Source organism: Hylobates moloch, unplaced genomic scaffold (assembly GCF_009828535.3).
Source record: "Hylobates moloch isolate HMO894 unplaced genomic scaffold, HMol_V3 SCAFFOLD_19, whole genome shotgun sequence".
NCBI lineage: Eukaryota > Metazoa > Chordata > Mammalia > Primates > Hylobatidae > Hylobates > Hylobates moloch.
Window position 1 is genome coordinate 30,768,302 of NW_026652294.1, and position 27,909 is coordinate 30,796,210.

At 63.3% G+C, this 27,909-nt stretch overlaps 1 protein-coding gene across 1 annotated transcript; it reads left to right on the forward strand.

Moving 5' to 3' along the window:
* The first annotated feature begins 21,885 nt into the window (after positions 1-21,885).
* Positions 21,886-25,427, forward strand: PIM3 (Pim-3 proto-oncogene, serine/threonine kinase). The gene is made up of 6 exons (XM_032138515.2): positions 21,886-22,385; positions 22,472-22,581; positions 22,673-22,723; positions 22,794-23,163; positions 24,045-24,221; positions 24,296-25,427. Exons 1-6 carry the CDS (start codon positions 22,301-22,303, stop codon positions 24,481-24,483), a joined length of 981 nt encoding a protein of 326 aa, XP_031994406.1. The 5' UTR covers positions 21,886-22,300; the 3' UTR covers positions 24,484-25,427.
* Positions 25,428-27,909: the final 2,482 nt, after the last annotated feature.

Consider the following 27,909-nt stretch of genomic DNA (forward strand, 5'->3'; position numbering starts at 1 on the left):
TGGTGCCTCAGTCACACAGGGACAAACACCCACAGGGTCCTTGCAGGGCCTGGGAGGGCAGCCTGGGAGCCGAGACCCAAGGAGTGAGGACCCGTGCCTCACACAGGGAAGGGCAGTGCCAGACATGGAGAAGGCGGATGGGGCAGGGGCCACGGGGCAGGAACCAGGGAGGCGGGAACAGCCAAAGGGAAGCTGTGCCAGCCTCTACCCTCCCCACCCAAGAGCCAGGGATGGTTTTGGGGTTAGAGGTCACTGTGTCCTTACTATCCAAACCCACTTCCAGTCCATGACCCACGCGATGCTTGCCTGTCACTGACCTGGGACAGAATGGACTCACCCGTGCATGAACACCAGACGTGTGCACACTCAGCCGACACTCTCACCTGTGCACACACAGCACACACATGCACACACCAACACCCACCAGCACAGACGCAGGCCCCATCACGAACACGGAGACCACCCCAGGACACCAGCAGCTGTACCCCCTGGCAGGGCTGCGCTGGCCGACGGTGCCCAGGGGACTGCTCCCAGCCCCTGTGGGGGGCTTCTCTGATTCTGTGTGGGTTCCTATGTGCCCTATTTGGGCTCTCATGGGTCAGAGGGGGCTGGCACAGTGCCTGTGACCTCAGTCCTGGGCAGGGGCAGGAGGTGCCATGACCAGGCAGGCCTGGGGCAGGACTCTGTTTAAGGCCAGCTGGAGGACCCTCTGCCCCCACCTCCACATCCCAAGTTGGCAGCTTCCTCCCACTGTGGTGGTGATACAGGAGACAGAAAGAAATTATTTAGGCTGATAATGAGGGCAAAGGAGTCCTCAGCAGAACTTCCCTTCTAACAAAAAGCAGGTTGGGTGAGGGGGCTCACACCTGTAATCACAGCACTTTGGGAAGCCGAGGCGGGCAGATCACCTGAGGTCAGGAGTTCCAGACTAGCTTGGCCAACATGGTGAAACATTGTCTCTACTAAAAATACAAAAATTAGCCAGGCATGGTGGTGTGTGCCTGCAATCCCAGCTACTCAGGAGGCTGAGGCAGGAGAAGCGCTTGAACCTCGGAGGCGGAGGTTGCAGTGAGCCGAGATCTTGCCACGGCACCCCAACTTGGGTGACTTAGTCTCAATAAATAAATAAATAAATAAATAAATATTAGCCAGGTGTGGTGGCGGGTGCCTGTAATCCCAGCTACTTGGGAGGCTGAGGCAGGAGAATCGCTTAAACCTGGGAGGCAGAGGGTTGCAGTGAGCCGAGATCGCACCACTTCACTCTCAGCCTGGGCAACAGAGACTCCATCTCAACACAAAACAAAAAAAGCAAAAAGCAGCCCAAGAAGTCACTTCTTTTTTAATGAAGAGCAGCCTGGAAGATTAGGCTGCAAACAGATCAGGCTGGAAGCTTGCACAGGAGATGGAGGCAGCTGCACAGATATAAAGGGCTCCTTGGGGCCAAGAATGTCCACCCTAGGGCTCCATGTCTCTCTTAGTTAGCACATGCACAGTAAGAAAAAAATGAGCGGCATGGAGTAGCTGCCCACCTGCATAATAAAAGACTGGGGTGCCGGCCGGTCACAGTGGCTCACGCCTGTGATTCCAGCACTTTGTGAGGCCGAGAAGGGTGGATTACCTGAAGTCAGAAGTTCGAGACCAGCCTGGCCAACATGGTGAAACCCTGTCTCTATCAAAAATACAAAAATTAGCCGGGTGTGGGGGTGTGTGCCTGTGATCCCAGCTACTCAGGAAGCTGAGGCAGGAGAATCGCTTGAACCTGGGAGGTGGAGGTTGTGGTGAGCCGAGATCGTGTCATTGCACTCCAGCCTGGGCAACAAGAGTGAAACTGTCTTAAAAAAAAAAATTGGGGTGCTACACTATGCAGATGGCACGCCTGGTACCAACCAGTTTTTCGTGCCCTATGTAGATCAGACACTGCCTCCCCACTAGCTCATCTGTAAAAACCTCTGCATTTCATCTTGGATGGGCAACCCATTTTTCTGGGACCCCTCTCTGTAGCAGAGAGCTGTTCTCTCTCTCTCTCCTTTTTTTTTTTTTGAGACAGAATCTCACTCTGTCACCCAGGCTGGAGTGCAGTGGTGTGATCTCAGCTCACTGCAATCTCCACCTCCCAGGTTCAAGCGATCCTCCTGCCTCAGCCTCCTGAGTAGCTGTGATTACAGGCGTGCACCACCACGCCTGGCTAATTTTTGTATTTTTAGTAGAGACGGAGTTTCACCATATTGGTCAGGCTGGTCTCAAACTCCCAACCTCAAGTGATCCGCCTGCCTCAGCCTCTGAAAGTGCTGGGATTACAGGCATGAACCATCGCACCTGGCCTGGACAATCTGCATTTTAAAAGCACTTTCTTAGGAAGTATGTCAAATGTACATGGCTTGAGCCACCACACCCAGCCTATTCTTTCTCTTTCTCTCTCTTTTCTTTTCCTTTCTCTTTTCTTTTCTTTTCTTTTCTCTTCTCTTCCCTTCTCTTCTCTTTTCTCTTTTCTCTTTTCTTTTCTTTTCTTTCTTCCCTCCTTCCTTCCTTCTTTCTTTCTTTCCTTTTTTTGAAACGGAGTTTTGCTCTTGTTGCCCAGGCTGGAGTGCAATGGCACAATCTTGGCTCACCGCAACCTCCACCTCCCGGGTTCAAGTGATTCTCCTGCCTCAGCCTCACGAGTAGCTGGGATTACAGACATGCACCACCATGCCCAGTTAATTTTCTATTTTTAGTAGAGACGGGGTTTCTTCATGTTGGTCAGGCTGGTCTCAAACTCCCAACCTTAGGTGATCTGCACGCCTCAGCCTCCCAAAGTGCTGGGATTATAGGCTTGAGCCACCATGCCCAGTCTATTCTCTTTCTTTTGCTGATTAAATGTCTGCTTTAACCTCACCCTTCTTGTGTCCTTGTCCTTGATCTCCATGGCTGTGAGACCAAGAACCTCAGGTATCACCCCAGAAAAGAGGCGGCCTCAGGGGTCCATCTTCAGACCCAGGAGATCCCTGCCCTGGTATAGGTGAGGGAGGCCCACGTGGATCTACGATGCCAGGTGGGGAGGAGGACAGGTGTGAGGGGACAGCTGGAGCAAGACCCCTGGTCGGGAGTGCCTCAGTTCAAAGGCCCAGAAAGCTCAAGCAGAAGGAGAGGGTGCTGGGAGGAGCCGTGGCAGGGGCCAATCCAGGGCCTCTGGGCCCGGTGAGGGCTTGGGGTTCACTCCCATCAGGTGGGGCTGCACCAAGAGGCTGTGGCTGAGGCTCAGGGGGGTCTCTGCTGCTGAGCATAGGTGGAGACTGGGAGCAGCAGGCTGTGAAAGTCCCGGAGGAAGAGCAGTGGCCTGGTTGGATTCCAGGTCTGTTTTAATGTGGAGTTGATGGAACTTTCGGAGGCTGGGCTGAATGGTGAGATGCAGACAATTCCAAGAGCGGACACAGCTGGGGGGGCCGGGGCCTCAGTTCACACCTTGACCTGCCTTTGCACAGAGCGGCTCCCTTTGTGTGGCAGACACAAAGCTCAGGGGTGAGGGGGCAGGCGGAGTGGGAGTTGGAGGAAGGGGAGGGCCCGGCCCTGTGTGCAGAGGGTGACCCTTCCCTGGCATCTGCTGCTGCCACGTGACCCAGAACCACGAAGGTGTCTGGGTCCCACATCCACGTGCAGGCCTTGCATCCATGCCTAGGACCCATGTCCAGTTCCAGGCCCAACATCCTGGTCCCTGGGTCCAGCCCATGGCCTTCCTCCATGGGCGTGCTGAGGGCCTGCAGCCCGTTCTCTGCCAGCCTGGCCCCCAACACAAGGCAGTGACCCCAGTTTCTCACCAAGGGGACCCATTAGCCACACTGCATCAGGCGTATGGCAGGTGCTCAGTGCAGTGTGAGCCATGATCCCAGCAGGCCTCACACCTCCCCAGATGCTTCCCGAGCCCAAGGAGCCTGCATGCTGGCCAGGGTGGAAGCAGCTCTGAAGAGTCAGCACTCTCGGCGGCCAGGACCAGAGAGGAAGGCAGAGTGCCTGTGTCCCGGGAATGAAGAGGGCAGGGCGCCCAGCTGCGGGGCTGCTCCTAGGGCAGCAGCTGCTTTGGGAGCACCTCAGCTGGAGTCCCAGGTCAGGGAACCCTTGTGCCACACATCCCCCTGTCCATTCACCCAGGGGTCCACCCATCCAGCCTTCTGCAGTGCTGAAATCCATGGGCTCCCCAGGTTCATTTAATGGTGAATGAATGAATGAGCCCACTGTTTATCCAGGCACCACTACATCTGTGGGCCTTGGCACAAGTGGGCTCTCAGGAAAAACTACTTATCGAATGATGAATGAATAGATCTGTGAGAGACAGACTGAGTGAGTGATTGAGTGAGCGAGTGAGTGATTGAGTGAACGAGTGATTGAATGAGTGAATGAGTTAGTGAATGCGTGAGTGAGTGAATGAATGAATGAATGAATGAGTGAGTGAGTCAATGACTGAGTGAACAAGTGAGTGAGTGAATAAGTGAGTGAGTGAGTGAATGAGTGAACACGTGAGTGAACAAGTGACTGAACGCGTGAGTGAGTGAATGAGTGATTGAGTGAACGAGTGAGTGAATGAATGAGTGATTGAGTGAATGAGTGAGTGAATAGATGAGTGAATGAGTGAGGGAGGGAGGGAGTGAGGGATGGAGGGGGTGAGTGAGTGGGGGAGGGAGTGAACTGGCCTCCCAGCCCCCCAGCTGCTCTCTGCTGACCCAAGATCTGGAGGTGCCCAGCTCCTGTCCTGCCCTCCCTGGCCAGTGGTGGCTGCATGTGGGAGGGAGGAGTGGTCCGAATGCTGTCCTGTGACTTCTGAAGCCACAGGCAGCGCCGGAGTGTCTGGGGAGGACACAAAGCCAGGCTGTTCCCTGCACAGGGGCTGGGCCTGCCTGGAGGTGAGCCGGGGCCAGGCGGGCTGGGGCCCGGGAGAAGGAGGGCCGGCTTTGCACAGGACGCGCTGTGGTGGGCACCGGAGCCTCCAGACCCGAGGTCGGCCTCGCCCATGCCCAGCCGGCTGGTGTGGACCCCCAGCTGTCTCAGGTGGGGTGGGGTGGCCCCTGGGTGGGGGAGTTTCTGCTGCCCACGCAGCCACAGGCTGAGAGGGGCCCAGGGAGACTGGAAAGCCAGCTCCTCATGGAATGGCCTTGGTGGCTCTGAGCGCTTTGCCTGAAAATCACTCTAAGGAACTTGCTCCCCAAGCCTCCAAACCCAGAGCAGAGTCCCCGAAGCTGCGTGACGGGCGGGTGAGTGGGTGGGGCCGTGTGGTAAAGATCATCTCATCTGAACAGCCCCCGCAGGAGGCCCTGGGTCGGCCTGGCCCCTGGTCACTGAGGAGTACCCATCTCTCCAGGCCCCTGCAGGTCCCCCCAGCGCCCCATACCAGCCCTCCAGGGTGGGTCTGGCTATTGTCTCATTTCCAGCCAGGCCAGCTCTGGGTGCCATGCAGGCCATCGTGAGCTGAGAGTGGAACTCGGGGCCCTCGAGGCCCCCCCCCCGCCCGCTCCGCCCAGGCCTTTAGGGAAGGACCCGCCCACCAGGCATGTCAGGAAGATCGGGTTTTCTCTGCGGATAAGGATCCCCACCTTTGGGGTCATTGGAGGTCACGCTACCCAGAAGGAAGAAGGTGAACGCCGGCCGTGGGGCTTCCTAGAGGAGGGGACCCCGGGGAGCAGCACTCCAGCCAGCCAGACGCACAGGGGTGGCATGTGTGCACAGGCGTGTGAGTGCTGGCATGCATTTAGCGCCAGGGAGGGAGGCCCAGACGCACAGCCTTGCCAAGCTAGACACCCTTAGCCCTGAGCCCCCAAGAGGGGCAGCAGCCCGGTGGGCAGGCTCCTGGCAGTCTGAGGATCCAGGCCTGGCTGGTAGGGACGGACATTTCCTCTTCAAGACCCGCCAGAATCCCCCACCTGTGGGTCACCCAGGCCACGGCTGGCCACAAGCTACCCTGCCGGAACTGCATGTACTGAGTGTGGGCCCGAAAGGGATGGGGAGGCTCCTGCTCATCCTCAGCTGCACTCCCGCCCCCACTGCCCCTCTGGGAAGCCCCTGGCGTCTAATATCCCATCAGCCAAAGACTTGCCAAGCACAGGCCCAGGCCTGGTCACCCCCAGCAGGGCCACCTCACTCTGGCCATGGAGGAGATTGTGACACAGGATGGCCAGGCCTCAGCCCCACAGAGCTGCCTCCCTGAACCCTGTCCTGGCCTGGGAAGATTGGCTCTCACACTGCTGGGCCTGGGGACCAAGCCTGTGGGCAGAAGCAGCCCTCCAACGCTCAGGGCAGGCCTGGGGTTGTCCAGGCCTCCCGGGTCCTGCCTCCTCCTGGACCTGGCCTTGGTCTGAGCACCTGTTCTCTCCATGCGGGTACCTGGGCCTCTGAAATCCCCACTGGTGGAGGAGGTATTGGGTGGCCCAGGATCGCCAGCACACCAGGTGGCAGCCTCCACCCCAAACCTCAGGCTGCAGTGCCAGGCACCCAGAGCGCCAGGAGCCCACCACAGCCACAGTGACAGCCGGGCCGTGCATCTTGGGGTGTGCTTGCACCAGCCCAGAGCTCCTGACCGCATGATGCCCTGGGGGGTTGGGACCTGGAAAAAAGTGTCACTGCTCACCAGGCCCCCAGGAAACTCCGCCCCTTTACAGTGTCACTGCTTACCAGCCCCCCAGGAAACTCCGCCCCTTTACAGTGTCACTGCTCACCAGGCCCCCAGGAAGCTCCTCCCCTTTACAGTGTCACTGCTCACCAGCCCCCCCAGGAAACTCCGCCCCTTTACAGTGTCACTGCTCACCAGCCCCCCCCAGGAAACTCCGCCCCTTTACAGTGTCACTGCTTGCCAGGCCCCCAGGAAACTCCGCCCCTTTTGGGGCCAGAGTTGCTGTGAGAAGTGGCCTTTTATTATGTAAAACTGTTTTATGCAGAATTTAAGATGTACACGTGACCCTTCAGATTAAACCACAGCCCCAAACAGCTCCCTGATTTTAGCCTTGTAGGAGACCCTGGGGCAGAGGGAAACTGCTAAACCAGACCTGGATTCCAGATCCACTGGGAAGTCATAAATGTGTGTTGTTTTAAGCCACTAAAATTTGGGGCCATTTGTGACACAGCAGAGCAACAGATCACCATCATGGTGTTGAAGGTGGAGCCAGCTGGGCTTGCTGGCTGACTCCAGGGCATTGGAGGACGCCGGAGCGACCTGAGCCCCTGGCAGGTACAGCTGGCAGCACTGGGAGAAGGACAACGAAAGGTGCAAGTCAAGAACTCTGCGCTGGGGCCAGGCGGCGGCTCACACCCGTAATCCCAGCACTGGGACGCCGAGGCTGATGGATCACCTGAGGTCAGGTTCGAGTCCAGCCTGCCCAACATGGTGAAACCCCGTCTCTACTAAAAATACAAAAATTAGCCAGGCATTGTGGCTCATTCCTGTAATCCCAGCTACTCAGGAGGCTGAGGCAGGAGAATCACTTGAACCCGGGAGGCGGAGGTTGCGGTGAGCTGAGATCGCACCACTGCACTCCAGCCTGGGCAACAGAGTGAGACTCCAACTCAAAAAAAAAAAAACAAAAAACGACTTCGGATAAATGTGTGTTATCCAACACCTTTGGATAACAGAAAACACCACGAGAAGTTGAGAAATGGATTACAGAAAAAAGAACGAGCTTCGTAGGTTAGCATCTATAATGTCACCTCATCCTGCATTTTGAACAATGAACCCTGAATTCTCATGTGGGCTGGGCTCTGCAAATCATGTGGCTGCTCCCCGCAGTCAGGAAGGAGAGTGGGACTCAGGGGAGGAGGCAGGACGAGCTGAGACCCAGGCCGCCTGTCCCTACCACTGACCAGGACAGAGTTCCAGCCTCCCGGTCTGCTCAGAATCCGCCGACCTGCTCCACACCCCCGCAGGCCCGCAGGGGAGGGCAGAACTAGAAGGGACCAGCGCATAGGGACCTGGGGGTGCTGGCACTGAGGTCTCTGGGCCTGGGATGCTGACCTTCCCGGAGCCCTGAGCTGGGCCAGGACGAGGTCTTCCCATCAGACCTGCCGCTGGCTAGGTGACTGGCCTGTCTCACAGATGAAAATATATTCTGAGGCCCAAAGGGGACCCAGACCCTGACTTTGTGGCCCAGAGCCAGGTTCTCCCTGTAACCAGCAGGCCTCTTTACCCACACGCCACTGTCCACCCAAGCCCCGCAGGCAGGGACTCTTGGTTTTGGGTGGCCCTGAGCTTGGGATTTGCAGCTGGCCGTGTGGCCCCTCGGAGCCAGTCCTGCACACCCGCAGGCACACATACATGCGCACTCCCACACAGCCACAGATTACACAGGCACCAGCTTCCCGGGAATCCATTTGTCATGCAAATGCCCCTCCTGGGGCCCCTCGCCTCCCCAGAGCTGTGTCTGTCCAGGGTGGGGCCCAGGTCCATGGGGTCCTGCAGTTTCCTTGCCACAGCTATTGGCAGCTGAGGGACGTCTCTCAAAAGAGGACCCAGATCCACGTCCAGGCTGGCCTGGGACCCGATCCCTGCCCAGCGCAGGGGCTGCAGCCTCAAGGCCCAGTCTGGCCACCGCCAAGTCCACTGGGAGCCAAGTGTGGCTTCATTCCCTCGTGGCTTCTGGAGCACCAGTGGGGTGGGGGGCCAGGCCTCTTTCCCTCCTTGGCTGCCTCCAAAGCAAGAGGGAGGGACTCTCAGCCCCGTGCCCACCAACAGGCCCAGTCTCCATTCCTCCTAAAGCCCCTCTATGGCCCCCCAGCCCTTGGAGCTCAGCTAGTGAGAGCCGTCCCCTACAAGGTGAGCTCCAGAGGCAGAGCTGTGAGCCTGCTCCCTGCCCACCCAGAGCCCAGCTGGGGCAAACCCAGGCATCCAGGTCGGCAGGATGAGCCTGTGCCCGGGTTGGGCAGGCCCCCTATGCTGGGGGTGGTCAGGCTCTGGGCCTAAGTGCTGCCGAGGGACAGGGTGGCTGGGCTCTGGGACGCTGGCTGAGGGACAGAGGCTCCCTCCTGTCCTCCAGGGCCAGTGGACCCTGGGGCAGCCCCCATGCCTGCTGTCCTGTCCCCACACAGCCTGTGAAGCAGGATCCAGGCACACATGGGGGCCACGGGGACAGGTGGTCCAGATGGCTCTCAAGGCAAAGCTGGGAACACTGTCCCATCCCCCTGGAACCCACCCTGGTGAGGGGTGCAGGGGCCCTTAGTGGCCACCTCACAGGACCGGGCACCGGGCACTTCATGAGGCTGTCCACTCGGCCACAGCAGCCCTGTTGATAGAAGCCAGCCCTGGGCCCACTGCAGCTGAGCCGCCCAGGGGCCTGGCTACCCAGAGCTTCCCTGATAGGCTGCGCTGTGCCTGGAGACCCCCAGTGACCGTCTCCTGCGCAGCCCGGCCCCAGGCCCAGGGCAGCCTACAGGACTCCGGGCCTCCACTCCCGCCACCTGAGAGTCTGTCCTGCGTCTGCCCCACCCCTGCCCACTGGCAGCCACAGCCCTGGACGGGCCTCAGCCCCGGGCTTTCTCAGGGTATCTGGGTTGCGCTCTGGGGGTTCCCGTGGTCCCCTAGAGGGTGGGCTCAGCGGCATCAGCTGCCAGAGAGGCTGACCGGCCCTCATGGCTCTTGACGCTATGTGCAAGAGTTTGCCTGGCGTGGTGGCGGGTGTTGCTGGCCAGGAACTTTCTTGCCATCATGTTTCTTGGTGTCTGTCTCCCCTGGGTTCTCTGGACCCTGTCAAGCCTGTATGCTGAGGGTACGCTGCTACCAGGTGGCAAGGTGTCTCAGGCACGCCTTCAGGGTGAGCAGTCGGCTCCTGCTGCTGCCAGGGCAGAGGTGCAGAGAGGGGGGAGCAGCTGCTGGGGCCGGAACCCACAGCAAACCCTCCGCCCTCCAGCCCTGCCCCTGACACACCCCCGATGGACTGGCAGAGCATCCCACCAGCCCAGCAAGAGGGTTCTTCTCCTCACCTGCCCAGGTCCCCTGGGGGAGGGGCCGTCCCTGTCCCCGCTGTTCCCCAGCCCTGGCCAGGGCCGTCCTCAGCACAGGTGGGGAAGGCAGGCCCCCGCCACCCTCTCAGGGCCACAGGCCTGGGACAGGCCAGAGGGCTGGGTGAGGAGCCCTGGCAGGGCCCACCTGCAGCTCCCATTGGCGCCCCAGAGAGACTCCACACCTAGGAGGGGCCTCGGCAGGGACCGGGGCCAAGCCCTGCCCGCTTGGCCTCTGCCCCAACCCAGACGTACTGAGAAAGCCCAGAGCTGAGGCCTGTCCAGGGCTGCAGCTGCCTGTGGGCAGGGGCGGGGCAGATGCAGGACAGGCACTCGGGTGGTGGGAGTGGAGGCCTGGAGTCCTGCAGCCTGTCCTGGGCCTGGCTGGGCAGGAGAGGAGTCACCAGCAGGGCCGGGCAGAGTAAGCCGCTCTCCCTGATGGGGCTCCTTGGGTGGACCTGGTGGGGTGGTCAAGGGGGTGGCCAGGGCATGAGTGCCACACCCAGGCTGCAGCAGGGACAGCTCCACATGGAGGCCCACGGGCACTGGAGCCCTTGGGCGCGTGCCCTGGCCTTGTAGCCACCCTCCCAGCTGGCCCCACGCCACGGCCGCGTCCCAGGACACAGTGTGCAGCCGGGAACAGGGCGTGTATTTGCTTAGGGCGCCCAGGAGCTGCGGCCTGCAGGACAAGGGCCCATTGTGTGCCCAGCTGCCCCACCCCCAGGCCTGTCCACGCCCCTCGGACCCCGTCCACACGGCCCCACACATGACATCCTCTGCCAACCCTGCTACCCAACCCTCTTGGCCTGTGCCCCCACCCTGCTCCTCCACCATCGCCCCTGCCTGCGTCCCCTCAGCCAGTCCCCCATGTTTCCTCGCTTCCCACCCTGACACCCCTCCACCCACCAGGACCCAGGTTCTCAGAGCAGAGGATCAGATTTCCAGCATTGCTGCCCGGGCTTCACGCATCGAGGCCTCGCTCACGGGTCTCTCCATACGTAGTGGGCAGATCAGTGGCCCCTGCCCCTGGAGCAGAGCCCCTCAACCGGCGGAGACACAGGCTTCCCACTAGAGGGGCCCTGGGGAGAGGTCCTTGGCTGGAGAGGGGGGGTGGGCCGTCAGAAACTCCCCAGGCGGGTCCAGCATGCTGGGGGCGGCACAGGCCCAGGGCTGGGACCCTCTGCAGTGTGGGTCTCGCGGTGTCCCCCCGCTGGCCAGAGGTGAGGCCCTGAGAGCTGCACCTGCCTGAGGGCCCTGGCTGTTGGACTTTCCACTCTAGAGGGGCTCAGGGGAGGCTCCGACACCAAGGGAGCTGGACCTCCTGCACCATCCTGGGGACCCAGGCCCTCGAGTCCGCCAGACAAGCCCAGCACAGCCACTGCAGGGCCTCATGTCAGGGATATCCCTCCTGCCCTGCAGTAGCACAGGGGGGATTGGGGTCACTATCAACCATGGGGAAGCACACAGGGGTGGGGGGATGTGGGGGACAGGGGGGTATAGCGGGGGGAGGCGGGCATGGGGCCTGGGCTGGGCTGTGTTATGGGGGAGCCAGTGGGGGTGGTGGGGCCTGGGCTGGGCTGTGTTGTTGGGGTTGGGAGGGGTGGGGCCTGGGCCGGGCTGTGTTTGGGGGTGTAGGGCCTGGGCAGGTCTGTGTTATAGGGGGGTTGGGGGGGTGTGGGGCCTGAGTGGGGCTGTGTTTGTTGGGGCAGGGGGGTGCAGGGCCTGGGTCGGGCTGTGTTTGTGGGGGCAGGGGGATGTGGGGCCTGGGCCGGGCTGTGCTGTCAGGGGTACACTGGCTGATGAGGGAATTCTCTACCCAGCTAAGTAAGTAACTAGAAGGACTGGGCCCAGCCACCTGCTGGAGCTGCCCGGGGTCCAGGGGCAGCTGCCCTGCCGGGCCTGCTAAATGGCAACACGGAGGGTTTGCAGCAGCTTCTCCCAGGCCCTGTGGGCCAAGGGCTCAGGAGTCCAGGGCAGCGCAGGACGGGCACGGCTGGGGGCCCCTAATAGCCAGAAGGGCCCCTGGTGAGGCCAGGCAGGGGGTGGCTGCCTTTCCACAGTCCATCCGCCCACTCAGCCACATTTGGGGGTCTCTGCCCTCCTCCCACTCCCCACCCCAGCTACGACGTCTTCTCGTGCCAGCCTCACAGGGGCCTTAGGCTGGATGGCAGCGTTTGGCTCGCAAATGAGGAACCGAGGCTGGAGGTTACCGGGACAGGGGTGGGGAGGCTGGTGGGGGCTGAGGAAGGGGGTGGAGAGCCTAGTGGGGGACTGAGGACGGGGGCGTGGAGTCTGGGAGGCTGAGGCCAGGGGCGGGGAGCTGGAGGGCTGAGGATGGGGGAAGGGAGCTGGGAGGCTGGGCGACTGAGGACGGGGGCGGAGAGGCTGGGGGGCTGAGGACAGCTTCCTGGCAGGCCTGGCTGCGTGGGCCCCCCTCAGGCCAAGGACCGGCCAGGTAAAACCAGCCCGACCGGGTGCCGCGTGTGAGCCTGCGTCTGTCTGCGCACTTGTCACGTGTGCTGTGGACTGCGGCCAGGAGGAGCTGCGTGCGTCACAGCAGTGCCCTGTGGCAGGAGGTTGGGCGGGGCCCACCTGCGCGAGGCCTACCTGCCCAGCCAGGGCGGGGAGCAGGTACCAGCAGCCAAGACTTCAGGGCTGGGCCCCAGGGGAGGGCAGAGCCGAGGCCTAGGCAGAGCCCCTCCACCTGTCTTCACAGGCCAGTGTGCAGAGAGGGGTATCTGGGCACCGAGTGGAGGCCGAGAGAGGCAGGGAGGTCACCAGGCCCCCTCAGGAGGCCAAATTTGGCCTGGGGCCTGGCCCTGAGTGGGCTAAGACTCAACTCCATACTTCCCACCCCCTGGCTGTGCCCACCCACCTCAGCCCAAGGGTAGCTGACCAGTGCCCTCCAGAGCCCTGAAACCCCAGGGCAGGGCCAGTTGGAAGGGCCACCAGCTCCCGCACACCTGTGGGTGGTTTCTGCCCAGAACCCACTGAAGGGATCCACACCCAGGCAGGTTGCTGAGTCGCCTCTGCTGGGAGCTCAGGACCCAGGTGATATTTCAGGACCGCAGGCCCTCCACTGAGGTCCATGTGCCCCCACTCAGCCCAGCCCACCTCCCTCCCACCCACATCCCTCCAAGACTCAGCTCTCCCAGTGCCCTAGGCCTGGCCAGTGGCAATGCTGGAGTGTGACCACAGGCCCATTTCACAGCTAGGAAGGTGGGCTCACGGTGGAGGCCGCACCGGGCCACAGACTCCATTGAGGTGCCTCTGATCTTGGGACTAAATCAGTGAACAGGAAAGAGAGGCCGCCGGACTGAGGTGTAAGGAGTGCCTGGGCCCAGAGGGTCAGCAACTGCAGCCCTCACTCCCGCCATCGGCAGGCCGGGCCCCAGCAGAGCTGACACAGAAGCATGGGTTGCAGGCTGAGCTGGTCCTCCGGGGCCCAAACCAGGCCTGGCACCCACGACCCTGAAGAGTGGGTCCTGCTGGGACTCCAACCACCCCTGACACCTAGTCACGGCACAGCAGCAGGGACAGGAGGGAGCTCTGGGCCGCCGAAGGGGCCAGGGCGCTGGATGGGGAGTTTCCTGGAGGTGAAGGAGCCCAGCAAGAGTAAAAGTGCAGAATTCTTTCCATTCTTTGCATTTCTCTGAGATGATTCTGCAGAGCGTGTTGCCTGGAGGACCCGTGGTGTCTGTGTGTGTGTGTGCACGCGTATGTGTGCACACGTGTGGTGCGTGTGCGTGTGTGAACACGTGTGTGGTGTGTGTGCACGTCTGTGGTGTGTGTGTGTGGTGTGCACTTGTGTGTGGTTGTGTGTGTGTGTGTGTGCGTGCACAGCCTGCCCTTGGTGCCTCATCCCCCCTTTCCCCCTGGTCACAGCCCCGCTGTGCTGGCCGCTCGGCCCCCAGAGGTCTGCACTGGTGAACCCTCATGGTCCCTCATGGAGCCCAGGGGAGGTGAGGAGGACCTGGATAGGGCCCAGGCCCAGATGTCTGCAGGGCAGAGAGCTCCACACAAGGGGTCTGTGAGGCCTTGCCCCAGCCCCGACGAGATTCAGGTGCCCCACTGTGGGATATGGGGACAGGCAGGTGACGCCCCGGGTCTCAGGCTCCCCATCTGGACAATGGATGGACACGCGTGAGCAAGACCCTGAGGTCCTGTCCCTCAGCTGCCCCAGGCAGGGCCGCAGTGCCCTTCCCCTGAGGGCTGGGAGGCCACAGCGCCCAGTGGGAGGAGGGGGCTGGGCACAGTGGGGCTGGCTCCAGAGCAGAGGGAAGGAGCCGCGGGAGCTACACCCCCCGGTGAGGGGGTGGTGTGAACGTGCCTTTGGAGGCACCTGCCTGGCACGTATGGCTGGCTGCATGTGCACACACCCCCACGCTCACCTGGGAACAGGTGTGCACACAAGCACTTGCTCCCTGAGCCCTGACCTAGACGGACCCTCTGCTGGGACTGCCCAGACACCCTCCAGGCCAGACTAAGTCCTTCTCATCTCCTCGGCCCTGGGTCACCCACAGCACTGCCATCGGCTTGGGGCACAGCCAAGAGCGGACAGGGTGTTCACGGATGAGCTGGGCAGGCGCTGGGGCCTCCCCATGTCAGAGGCCGCTTGGCTTCTGGGCACCTGCCCTCCTCTCCCCCTTCCTCTCCCCCACCCCTAAATGTCACTTCCCAGGAATAGGGAAGTGGGCCTGAGGCTGGAAAACAACTTGGCCACTTCTTCTGAACGTCACACTCCACCCAGGCTACTTCACGGCCCCACATCACGGGCGCTGGGGGGACCCTGGACAGAGGTGGGGACAGGGCAGGACCCCTGCCTGCCAGGCCTCAGCAGGTCCCTCTGGACTCTCGCAGCCTAGACCCAGGGGCAGTCCTGGGATCCGCCTCCTTCAGCCACTCTAGCGCTCCTGTCCTCCCAACATGGTCAAGCAGGAAGGGCCTGGGAGGGCACAGCTCCTGGGGGTTCCAGGAAGCAGCAGTGGGGCAGGGAAAGGCTGGCAGGCTGGCTCGCCACTCAGGGTGCCCAGACCCTCCTACCCACCGCAGGCCCCGGATGTTGACACAGACACAACCACAGGTGCCCCTTCCTGGGTCCAGGAGCCCCGTCCTCTGCTCCTGCTGCATCCTGGGGTCAAAATGCCCTTGGGGCCTCTTAGTGGCCACCCAGGCTGGCCCTGGGGACACTCCTAGGAACAGACCCAGGTGTTTCTGGCAAAGGCCGCAAGAGGAGAGTGTGGAAGGTCCCCGCAGAGCCACACAGGCACAGCCTGGAGGACATCACTTCCTGGGGCTCATCCGGCTGACTTGTCCCCAGTCCTGGCCCAGTGTCATGTCCAGGCGGTGGCTGCCAGGATCCAGCCCCTAAACACAGCCCAGGGGCCACTCCCAGCCGCCTGGAAAGGAAGAGACAGGCTTGCACGGGTGCTGTCCTTGTCCTTTCTCCACGAGCAGAACTTTGGGCCACATAGGTCCTTTCTCGGAACCACTGACTGCCCCCACCAAACCCAGGTGTGGGGGACTCTCTCCCCTCCCCCAGGCCCATTTCTGAGCCATTTGAAGAGGACATCCCAAGGTCCTGGAGTGCCCACTTGCCAGCTCCAAGCTGTGTGGATTCTGCCCGGGTCTGGCAGGGAGGGGCCAGACAGAGCCCGGCCTGACGCTGTCACCTGTCCTGCCCTGAGTTGTGTGTGGGCAGAGCTCAAGCTTTGGCAGCAACACTCCAGTCTGAGTGCCCAGCTGGGCCAGCTGCCATTCACAGGCCTGACCTGCCCCCAAGTCCCCATGCCTGGGAAAGTGGCTGCCCCCTCTGACAGGAGTGGGGATCCAGGAGCCCTGGAGGTGCGTGCATCTCTGGGGTGGTGACGGCGTTCTGAGCCCATGCTCTGAAGGAATGTTTGCTGTGATCAGGCCCCCTGGGGGGTCCGAGCCCCTGGGACTCCATCTGCAGGTCCAGCTCCTCACGGCTGGACACTGGCTGGAGCAGCCCTCGGACCTTCCTCGGAAGCTTCAGAAACTCTCCCAGGAAAGCGTTACCCCTGCTGCAGACCCTGGGCTTCCGGCTCCGCAAAGGCCCCTGGGTGGCTCCAAACTGTACAAGCCTGACTGGGGACCCATGGCGCCTGGTGGCCCCCAGCCTGGCTCTGGGTGGGAGAGAGCACTCCACTCTCACCTCTGCACATTCTGTGACATTCTGTGACCCCCCAACGCCCTCCTGACCTCCTCCGGGGAGGCGTGGGTGAGACCCACGGGGGAGCCGGGCTTGGCGTGTGTGTGAGCCTGCAGCAGCCGAACAGACACCCTGCAGGAGGGCCAGACCCGGCTTCTGGCTCCTGGAGAATCCCCACCACCACCTCTCCTGAGTCTCCTTCTCATCAGAATGCTGGGGGCCAGAGCCAAGTGGTTCAGGCCTGTCCTGTCTGGGCACTAGGCAGAGGCCACCCAACTCCGAGTCCTCCAAGGTCTCCAGCCTGGGCCCAGAAGCTGAGCCCTCGCAGTGGGGTCAGATGTGAGCTGTTGAGGACAACTCTGCCTCCCCAGCCCCGTGTGGACCAGGCCAGGACAGGAGGAGCGAGGTGGGGCCCCCATGACCAGCTGCGGCTCTTGGCCTGCAGGATTTCAGCAGGGAGCAGGCAGAACTGCCATGTGGCACGCTGGGCCCTGCCCAGCCGCCTCATCCCAGGAGCCCTCCTCCCAGGGCATATGCCCAAAACCACAGGCTCTTCTACCAGGCGCCCACTGTGTCCTGTGGGACGTGCTCCTTGGTACAATGTCATCAGATTCTCTGCACAGCCTCCACAGCAATCGCAGTGCCTCTCCGCAGAGCGGGAGACTGAGCCTGGTAGAGTCTGGGGATGTGTCTGTGACTCTGGGCTGGGTCAGCGGAAAAGCAGGGACCCAGGCTGAGGTCCCAGGACGGCCCCAAAGGGCCACCAGGGAAGGCACTGTAGGGCCAAAGGCCAAGAGGTATGAAGTTGGCAGGGCTGTGGTCCAGGCCCAAGGCCAGGGTGGCCTGTCCCTGGTCAACAGGTCAGAGGTCCCAGGTGAGGAGGGGGCCCTGCACGCCTGCCCTGGACCCCGGCCTAGGCCACACAGGCCCACGCAGCTCTGGCTCAGGCTGAGTCGTGGTCTGGGAGGTGGCAAGGCCACAGCTCTCCAGGTTGGTGGATCCAATGAGGCTGCACGCCATCACCGCAGCCCCCGGGCGACCAACAGAGGCAGCCCCCCTCCAGCTGGGTCTCAGCATCTGCTCCACCGAGGACAGGGTTCAGGACAGGACGCTCCCACAGCATCTTCTATGTTCCTGCAGAGTCCAAGCGACGGATGCCAGGCGGCCATGCTCACTGGGGGCCCAGGCCCCGGGTGGCTTATGGAATATAAATGGTCTATGCTGGCAGCAGGTGGGGGTAACCTGGTGGGAACAGCAGCCTCTCTAACACAGGCCAGGCCTCAGCTGAGGGGTAAAACTGGTGTCCTCCAGGCAGGGACAGAAGCTGGGCCGGAGTTCATGCAGGCCGCCCACACCCCACTGACTAGGCGCCCCACTCCACCCCAGGCCCAACCCCGGGATGCCTTTGGTGAAACGTTGCAAAATCCTGGCACAGCTCTGCTGGCTCCTGTCTGCAGCGGGTGAGAGGCTGCGACGACCGAGAGTGGAGGCCAGAGGGGAAAGGGCCTCTCCCCACAACAGGCATCACCTGCCCCCGCCACTGCCCTGGGAGCACCCATCTTGGCCGCTGCAGCCTGTGTGGGCTGGAAGATGAGGTGCAGCAGGTGCCCATCCCAAGCTGGGTACAGCTGGGGGAGTCCGGTCTGCCGGGAGATGACGCAGAGCGCCAGCCCAGGGCCTGGGGCAGCCGTACGGGGACACTGATTCTGGGTGGCAGCAGGTGCTGGTGGGGGCCAGGCCCATGGGCTGGGGAGGAGGGCCTGTACCCCGGTGGCCTAGGGGAGCCACAGAGGGTCCAAGGCAGGACCATGAGGGGCTCACAGTGGGAAAAAGACCAGGGTGGCCAAGGGGGCTCACACTAGGGCCTGGGATGAGGGAGGGAGTGGGCGGGTGGATCGGCGGGAGGGAGGTTTGGGAATGGGATAGGCCTCCATAATGGCTGGGGGACAGGTGAGAGGACACCCCCTCCTCAGGCATGGCCTCGGTTGGAAGGGCATCAGATACAGGCAGGACAAGGCTAGGTGACCCTGTGGGATAGGCATGGGGCAACTGGAAACAGGCTGATTAAGGAGGCCTTCGTCATTGGCTTGGAGACTGGAGGTGGACAGGATCCCCATGGAAGGAGGGAAGAGGGGCGGGATGGGCCGGCAGGGGGCAGGACAGTGGGGACACAGCCTGGGGGAGCGGGAATGGGGGTGCCCGTGGAGCATGAACCCTGTTAACACTCCCCTCTGCGATGCCCCAGCTTTGAGGGGGTGTCTATAAGTGTGATTCTGTGTGTGTTTGTGAACTGGTGCGTGTGAGCAGTGTCAGCATGCGTGTGTGTGTGTGTGTGTGAGACTGTAAGTGGCCCCAGCCACCTTCCATTCCACCTCCTCATCCTCCTGAATCCAGGCAGGCCCAGGCTGGCTTGGGTCACCAGGGCAAGAGCATGACCCTCCTGCCAGCAGGCCGGGGGACCTGGGGGGACTCGCCGTGTCCACTGCGGAGCAGGGCTGGCTGCTTCCAGGTCAAGTGGTCGGGATGGGATGGCTCAGAGGCTGGGCTGGGGACTGGGGTGTGCAGACCCTCTGACAAGCTCTGCTCCACTTCCCCGTCCCTGCCCTGGGAAACACCTGCTCCAAGGACAGGCAGAGGCCCTGGCCCTGGAGCAAGGCTGCCCCTCTCAGCAGGATGGCCCAAGGGAAGGAGACGTCCATGCCATGCTGGCCTGAGCTTCAGGTGGGGTGGGGGGTGGGAGGACACGGGAAGGGGCTGGGCCGGGCCCTCTGCAGTCAGTAGCCAAGCAGAGCAGCCCCCGCACCAAGACCCTGCCAAGCCCTCCTCCTGGGTCACCTCCTGTCTGCAGGAGCAGCCCCAGCTCTGGCCCATGGGCTGGGCCTGCCCATGGGGCCCACCGGATGAGCCATCCATGAACCAGGAAAAAACAGGCAGGGCTGGTGTCCTGCGCTGCTGGGGACTTGGCCGGGGGGTGGGGTGTTGATGGGACCTGTGGGAAAGGAGTGGCCCAGGGCAGAGGGTGAGAGGCCCTGAGGCCTCTCAGATTTTTCTTGCCTTGTATGCAGAGCACAGATGCTCCACAGCTGGGATGACCCATATCTGTTTGCCAAGCTGAGGAACAGGCTGGGCTGTGCCCAATGGCAAGGAAGGGGCAGGACAAGGTGAGCAGGCTTATCTGGGGTTACTGGGGACCCCAGTACTCCAACTAGATCAGACGTGGTGGCCTGGGCCAGACACAGTCTAAAAGAGTCCTCAATGTCAAACAGTCCCAGGGGAGACTGAAGGGCTGGGGTCCACGCTGACCCCGCATGGAGCTCACCGTCAGTACAAGGGTCCTCGCTGCACACACACACAAGTGCGTACAACAGCAAATCTACAACATAGGCCGGGCGCGGTGGCTCACACTTGTAATCCCAGCACTTTGGGAGGCCGAGGCGGGCGGATCACGAGGTCAGGAGATCGAGACCACGGTGAAACCCTGTCTCTACCAAAAATACAAAAAATTAGCCGGGCGTGGTGGCGGGCGCCTGTAGTCCCAGCTACTCGGAGAGGCTGAGGCAGGAGAATGGCGTGAACCCGGGAGGCGGAGGTTGCAGTGAGCCGAGATCACGCCACTGCACTCCAGCCTGGGCGACAGAGCAAGACTCCGTCTCAAAAAAAAAAAAAAAAAAAAAAAAATCTACAACATACACCAGGTCTGGACAGATGTGCTTACAAAGATGTCACACTTTAGGGAAAGGGCTGCCTCCGGCCCTGCCCTGCCCTCCGCTGTAGGGCCAGGCTGCTGGACCCCCACGCAGGAGCCCTCCGGAGGCTTTCACAGAGGCCTGTGTGGCAGGAATCCCAGCTGGAGGCCTGGAGGAATCTCCAGCTCACCTGGAGTGAGCGGGAGGAGGGCCGTGGAGGACGGGCACAACGCGCTTTCTGAAAGAGCGAGTCCTCCTGGCTCTTAGTGAAGGGACACTTGAGGGGTTCAGAGCAAGACCCAGGGCCTAGGGAGAGCCAGGGTGGGTGCCTTCCCGCCAGAGCCTGGTCTTCTACAGCCAGGATGTCTCAAGGAAGACTAGCCTGACATGTCAGGCTGAGGACCCTGGCCCCTCCAGACTAACATGAACTCAACTGTAGTGGTCACCCCCTAGACCTACCGCGCTCTCCAGCGTCTCTGCCCACCTCTGCTGCATGTCCAGCACAGAAGAGGGCGGCCCCACTGGACCCTCAGGCAGGTCCCCAGAGGACCACGTGGGCAGCAGCCCCTCCTCCTTCACAGGTGCTGTGTGGATACTGCTGGAGGGGTAGGCTCGGGGTGTCACCCTACCAGGGATCTGATCTCGGGGGAGCCCTGCGCTTGGTGCGTGGTGGGTGGGGGGAAGGCTAACCCACCAGCCCCAACCCTGCCTTCGTACTGCGAGAGAGAACTGGACAGAGCTCTAGGAAGCAGGGGCTGGAGGGGGAGGGGACTGGGGGACAGACAATGTCTGGTTGGCTTTGATCCTGAGGTGACAGGACCCAAGGGACAGGAAGAGATGAGCCAGGCAAGAGAGGAGCCCCCAGGAGCACAGGCATGGGCCCAGGCAGCGGGGGACGAAGCAAGCCCCAGAGGGCGCCCAGATGGCAGGTGGGCCTGGGGCAGTCCGGAGAGCCACAGCCTCAGAAGGGCTGAACAGGGGAGCGGTGTGTGAGTGGGCAGTGCAGGGACAGCGATAGTGACTGCATAGAGGTGAGAGGTCAGACTTGGGGGAGGCTGGAAGCTCCGAGGCAAGTGTGTGTGTACGCTGACGGTCACACCAGACCGCCCAGGGATGTCTGCCACAATACTTAGACCCCTGAGGGCCACTGAGAACGCCTGGCAGTGCCAAGAGGACCAGCCCCTGGGCCCTCTGGCCCCCAACTCTCAACCCATTAGCCCTGGGGCTGGCAGGTGGCCACTCACATCCTGGAACCCTGAGCTGCTCTCAGGCCGGTGACCTTGGACCAATGTTGGCAATCTGTGGGTTTGCACCAAACCACACAGGTGAGTCAGACTTCTGTACAGAGAGCAGGGAAGGGGCACGACAGGGTGAAGTCCAGACCAGGGCGATGTGTACCCTGGCTGTTCAGCCTTTGAGTGCAGCTGTCGCAGCAATCAAGGTGGGCTCCCTGGTAGAGGTGGACAGCAGCTGCTGGAGAGCCCGGAGGGCAGCCAGGACCCTGTCAGACGGCAGGAGTCGGGCGGGGCCACTCCAGGCACCGGCCAGCAGGGCAGAGGTTCCAGGGAGGGCCCTCGGGCTGCGGGCGTGAGGTCAGAGCCCAGGGTGAGGAGGAAGCATCTCCAGCCAGGTGCGCTCTCGGCCCCCGCCGGGGCTGCGAGGCTGGGGGCGCTGCCGCTGGGAGGGCTTCCAGAGGTGCCGGCGCTACCTCCCCGCGCGCCCGGCCACGTGCGCGACGGGGTGCGCGGACAGTCGGGGACGCAGACTCGCGGCGGGTGTCACCTCGAGGCCGCGGGACAGGCAGAGGTCGCCTCCCGCACTCTCACGCCCCCAGGAACCCTGCTTGGGGCCGGCGGGTGACCTTCCTAGGTGCTGCTGGGGGCGGAGCCAGGAAACGGCTCGTCCCGCCCTCGCCTCGCCATTGGCTGGGGCGCCGGATTTCTTTAAAAACTCCGGCTTCCATTGGCTCGTGCGGCCCCGCCTCGTTCTGTCCGAGGCGCCACGACCACCGCCCGCGCGGGCGCTGCGCCTGCGCGGAGTGCGAGCGTGAGCGCGGAGAGCGGACCGACGCGGCACGCCGTGCGCCTCCGCGGCTGCGCTACGGGAACGAGTCCCGGAGCGGCCCCGCGCCCGCCGCACCCGGCCCTCGCCCGCCCGGGGACAGGCGCCCAGCTGCCCCGCCGTCTCCCCAGCAAGCTCCCGGCCGCTGCCGCCGCTCGGGCCCCAGGCGGAAGGGGGCGGGGTCCAGACTCGCCCCGCCCCCCGCGGAGGGATACGCGGCGCCGCGGCCCAAAACCCCCGGGCGAGGCGGCCGGGGCGGGTGAGGCGCTCCTCCTGCTGCGCGTCTACGCGGTCCCCGCGGGCCTGCCGGGTCCACTGCGCCGCGCGGACCGTCTCGGGCTCGGACGGCCGGTGTCCCCGGCGCGCCGCTCGCCCGGATCGGCCGCGGCTTCGGCGCCTGGGGCTCGGGGCTCCGGGGAGGCCGCCGCCCGCGATGCTGCTCTCCAAGTTCGGCTCCCTGGCGCACCTTTGCGGGCCCGGCGGCGTGGACCACCTCCCGGTGAAGATCCTGCAGCCAGGTACGCGCGGGGCCGGCGGGGCCGGGGCCAGGGCGGGGACCGGGGGCGCCCCGGGCTGCACCAACCCCGCCCGCGCCTCCCTGCAGCCAAGGCGGACAAGGAGAGCTTCGAGAAGGCGTACCAGGTGGGCTCCGTGCTGGGTAGCGGCGGTTTCGGCACGGTCTACGCGGGTAGCCGCATCGCCGACGGGCTCCCGGTGAGTCGGGACGCCGGGCGGGCCCGGGGTTCTCGCACGCCTTGCGCCTCGCGCCTCGCTTGGCCTGGCCTGACCCCCCGCGTCCCCGCAGGTGGCCGTGAAGCACGTGGTGAAGGAGCGGGTGACCGAGTGGGGCAGCCTGGTAAGTTGGGGCACGGGCGGCGGCGGCGGGGGGCGGGCGCTGGGCTTTCGCTGACCGCCGTGTCCCCCAGGGCGGCGCGACCGTGCCCCTGGAGGTGGTGCTGCTGCGCAAGGTGGGCGCGGCGGGAGGCGCGCGCGGCGTCATCCGCCTGCTGGACTGGTTCGAGCGGCCCGACGGCTTCCTGCTGGTGCTGGAGCGGCCCGAGCCGGCGCAGGACCTCTTCGACTTCATCACGGAGCGCGGCGCCCTGGACGAGCCGCTGGCGCGCCGCTTCTTCGCGCAGGTGCTGGCCGCCGTCCGCCACTGCCACAGCTGCGGGGTCGTGCACCGCGACATTAAGGACGAAAACCTGCTGGTGGACCTGCGCTCCGGAGAGCTCAAGCTCATCGACTTCGGTTCGGGCGCGCTGCTCAAGGACACAGTCTACACCGACTTCGACGGTGAGCGAGGGCGCGGGGCAGGGAACGTTCCGGGGGCCTTGCGGGCGGGTTAACGCCTGCGGGGGCGGCGCATGGAGGGGCTGGTGACTGTTGGGCGGCCGCGCGCCCTGGGTCTGCTCTCATGGGGGCAGAGGCCCACGCGCCGCCCTGGGGAGGGCTGAACAGGGATCAAGAGCGGGACCGTGCTGGGTGGGGGCTAGGGACGCGCTCAATATTGCTCTCTCCGCCGCGTTGGGGGGTACGGGGCCTCTTGCCCCGGTGTGGGAGGCGCGTGACATCCTTCCGGCCGGAGAGACCCCCCCGGCCGGGGGCGGTAGCGGAGGAGTGTCCGTGCGTGACGCAGGGCGCAGCCGGGCTGGGTCTGCGCCGGGAGCCTGGAGGCCCCGGCGGCGCGGTTGGAGTGGCGGGGCCTTCCCTGCGTGGGGGCGGGAGCTGCGTGCGTGCGGAGCGCGGGGGCGCCGCGGCAGAAATCCCCGCATTGCGGAGATTGGGGAAGCCGGGGCTCCCCGCTCGCTCCTCCCTCCTTCCTCCCCCCCCCCCCCCCCCCCCCCCCCCCCCGCCGTTCCCGCAGGCAGGCGCGCCGGGCGGTAAGGGACCCGCGGTGCCCCCCGGTAGCCTCACGGCGCATCTGTTTGTTGTGAAAGCCGAGCCCTTGCTCATGTGATCTGCTCCTCCTCCGCAGCCAACGGAGGGGGACGGTCGGCCCCTCCCCCAGCCCCCCCATCGCCTGCCGGGGTTTTTCCAGGGTGATGACGAGCAGGATTTTGAGGCCTGGCTCTGCTTCCTGTGACTCAGGCCAAGGAGTTAATCAACAGGGACCTCGCCGTCTCTTGAGCGGCTCTGCCCCTGTGGTGGGTGTGCTAAGCCCTGTGTCCCCTTAGGCACCCGAGTGTACAGCCCCCCGGAGTGGATCCGCTACCACCGCTACCACGGGCGCTCGGCCACCGTGTGGTCCCTGGGCGTGCTGCTCTACGACATGGTGTGTGGGGACATCCCTTTTGAGCAGGACGAGGAGATTCTCCGCGGTCGCCTGCTCTTCCGGAGGAGGGTCTCTCCAGGTGCGTGGGGGCTCGAGGCGGGGGTGGGGGCCTCGCCCTGCCTAGGCCCTCCCTGACCTCTCCGCTCCGCACAGAGTGCCAGCAGCTGATCCGATGGTGCCTGTCCCTGCGGCCCTCAGAGCGGCCGTCGCTGGACCAGATTGCGGCCCATCCCTGGATGCTGGGGGCTGACGGGGGCGCCCCGGAGAGCTGTGACCTGCGGCTGTGCACCCTCGACCCTGATGACGCGGCCAGCACCACGTCCAGCAGCGAGAGCTTGTGAGGAGCTGCACCTGACTGGGAGCTAGGGGACCACCTGCCTTGGCCAGACCTGGGACGCCCCCAGACCCTGACTTTCTCCTGCCTGGGCTGTCTCCTCCTGCGGAAGCAGTGACCTCTGACCCCTGGTGACCTTCGCTTTGAGTGCCTTTTGAACGCTGGTCCCGCGGGACTTGGTTTTCTCAAGCTCTGTCTGTCCAAAGACGCTCCGGTCGAGGTCCCGCCTGCCCTGGGTGGATACTTGAACCCCAGACGCCCCTCTGTGCTGCTGTGTCCGGAGGCGGCCTTCCCATCTGCCTGCCCACCCGGAGCTCTTTCCGCTGGCGCAGGGTCCCAAGCCCACCTCCCGCCCTCAGTCCTGCGGTGTGCGTCTGGGCACGTCCTGCACACACAATGCAAGTCCCGGCCTCCGCGCCCGCCCACCCACGCGAGCCGTACCCGCCGCCAACTCTGTTATTTATGGTGTGACTCCCTGGAGGTGCCCTCGGCCCACCGGGGCTATTTATTGTTTAATTTATTTGTTGAGGTTATTTCCTCTGAGCAACCTGCGTCTCCTAGGCCCCAGGGGACAGTGGGGAGGCAGGGGAGGGGGTGGCTGTGGTCCAGGGACCCCAGGCCCTGATTCCTGTGCCTGGCGTCTGTCCTGGCCCCGCCTGTCAGAAGATGAACTTGTACAGTGGCTAACTTAAGGGGAGTGGGTGACCCCGACACTTCCAGGCACTATGCCCGGGGTGTGGGTTTTAAATTATTGACTTTGTACAGTCTGCTTGTGGGCTCTGAAAGCTGGGGTGGGGCCAGAGCCTGAGCGTTTAATTTATTCAGTACCTGTGTTTCTGTGAATGCGGTGTGTGCGGGCATCGCAGATGGGGGTTCTTTCAGTTCAAAAGTGAGATGTCTGGAGATCATATTTTTTATACAGGTATTTCAATTAAAATTTTTTTGTACATAGTGGATAATCCTGTATTTATTGGGCTGGGCGTCCTGGGGGAAGAGAGGGGCTCTGAGGAAGGGGCTTTTGGCTGCTGGGTGACCTGACAGGTTTCCCGTGGGGCTGGTAGTTTTGCCCACAGAGGAAACGGGAGGCCCAGCTGGGTGCCAGCCTCCCCAGTGCCAGAGGCTACTTCGTGTGGCTTGTGGCCCACCCCACTACCCCATGCTGCACCCAGGGAGAGGAGCAGCTGGCTCCTGGGGTGCCTCTGGGAGGTGGAGGCAGGGAGCCAGGCCCTGAGGATGCAGCAACCCCCACTAGTCAGGAGGTCATTCCTGGGTGGTCCTAGGAGGATCTGCAGCCCCCGCCCAGGGAGGCCGTGCCAGTGGAAATGACCACACTTGGATCCTGGCTTGGTGGAAACAGAGATGTGCGGGGGTGGGGGAGGGAGTCCATGCTGCCTCAGAGGGTGGCTGGGGGTTTTGAAGGACAAGGAGGAGTTTGCCAGGCATGGGGTGGGAGTGTGTTCCGGGCAGGGCCAAGGACATGCGGAGGACACGAGGGTGGGGTCTGGTAGAGGGTATTGGGGTATTCAGTCAGTTATAGTTAGACCCTGGCCTGGGGGGTGTGTGGTGAGAGAGTGGGGTATGAACCAGGTTCTGGTGTGGCAATGGACCTGGCCACAGTGTTCCCGGTGGGTAGAGGAGGCCTGGGTGGAGGGTCCCATTGAGACTGCTCCCCCACCCCAGGGGCCTTCTGCCCAACTGCCCACCCCCTGCTTGGCTGTGGGGTGCCCCATGTTGGCAGTGGACCTGCACCTGGGGCATCACCCAGTCTGCCAAGTGCACCTACTCGGCTCTCTGGCTCCTGGAGCCCTGTCTGGCCCCTGCCTCCCATCTGCCCCTCTGATAAGAGCCAGGGGCAGGCAGCACCGCAAGGGACAGAAGACTGTCCCAGGCCCGAGGCCAGAGGCTGTGGCAGAGGCGAGAAGTCTGGGAAAGTGAAACAGGAGGAAACGAAAGTCACCCTTCCTCTGGAGAGCAGGCAGAGAGGGCTCGGGTGGGGGCTCCCGGCTCAGGTTGTGACTGTTCAGAGCATCAGCGGGTGTCTGTGGCCTCTGCTATGGAGGTCCAGGAGCGCCTGGAGGGCAGCTGCTCAGGCAGGTCCCTCGGGACCCTCATCTCACCCTACAGCCTCAGCCCAGCAGGAAGATGAGGAGGTGCCGGGAAGGACAAGCCACCAGTTCCCACAGACCTGGCCCAACCAGCATACCCCAAGTCCAGCCTGATCCAGTGAGGCTTTTCCCATTACTCCACCCCCAATGCCAAAATAGGGCCCTCGGGCAGCAGCCATTGCCGCCCACCTGCTCCTGGGCCAACTGCCATGGGCATTCCCCAGTCCCTAGCCATGGGCATGCCCAGCCGCAGCTTCATCCAGGCAAAGGCCCTCCACGCAGGTTGCTTTTGGGAAACTGAAGCCCAGAGAGGCAGGAACCTTGGGCAGATGTCAGAATAGGACTCTGGTCCTTCCCACTGCCGTGCCCCACACACTGCTGCTGAGGGCTGGCTGGAGACCCCTCTAAGGTGGCCTACAGGGTGGGAACATCGGCCAGGGCCCTGGGAATGGGTGCAGGGTGCTGGGCTGAGGATCCCAGCGAGACAGCTCTGGCCTTCTAGCACAGGGGATGGCGCACTTGGGGGTGCCCCTGGACATAGCCCTCCATCCCCTGACTCAGGAGGAGACAGGGCCCAGCCAGCCTCGGGTCCTTCCTCAGGCTCTCGGCCACACGTCGTCTGTCTGGCTGAGCACCACAGCCCAGGGGCGGCAGGAGCTGGTGGAGGATGCCTGCGGGCCTTTTCTGGCTCCTGGGGTGGCCCCTAGTGAGCTTTCAGAGACGTCTCTGAGGGTGCCATCCTGGTCCAGAGACAAGCAGAGCTCCGGAGCCTGAGCGCCAGCAATCAGCTCCCCCGCCGGCCCCGCCGCACCGCCGCTGCTTTGGCTCTGCTGAGCCACTTGACTTTGGGTGCTGGACGAAGGGGAAGGATTCAAGGCCTCCCCAACCCTTCCCTGGCCCCCTCCAGCCACCCAGCTGTCTGGGCTCTCCCACACTCTGCCCCTAGACACTCCCTGGGGCTCTGGCAGGATCCAAGTGACCGTAGGCCTGGTTCCTCCCCCGGGCCCCCACCCTAGACCCTGAGGTCTGGCCCCTCCCTGGGGGTCAAAGCCCAGCAGAATCCACTGTGTCCCTGCAGGGCCTCTGTGGGCTCCTAGGCGGGATCCTTCCCTATGGACTGGGCCCCTCCCACCCTGCCTAGGAGCCTCCAGGGCTGCAGCACCCCTTGGCCACTCGGGTTGAGGGATGATGTGTATCTCCAGCCGTGCTCACCCCTGCAGGGTGTACACCAGGTGACTGCTCTGGACCTGCTGCCTGCAGGATCTGGGGCGAGATTCCAGGTCAGAACCAGCCCACCGCCCCGAGCCTCTCTCAGGGGAAGATGGGGT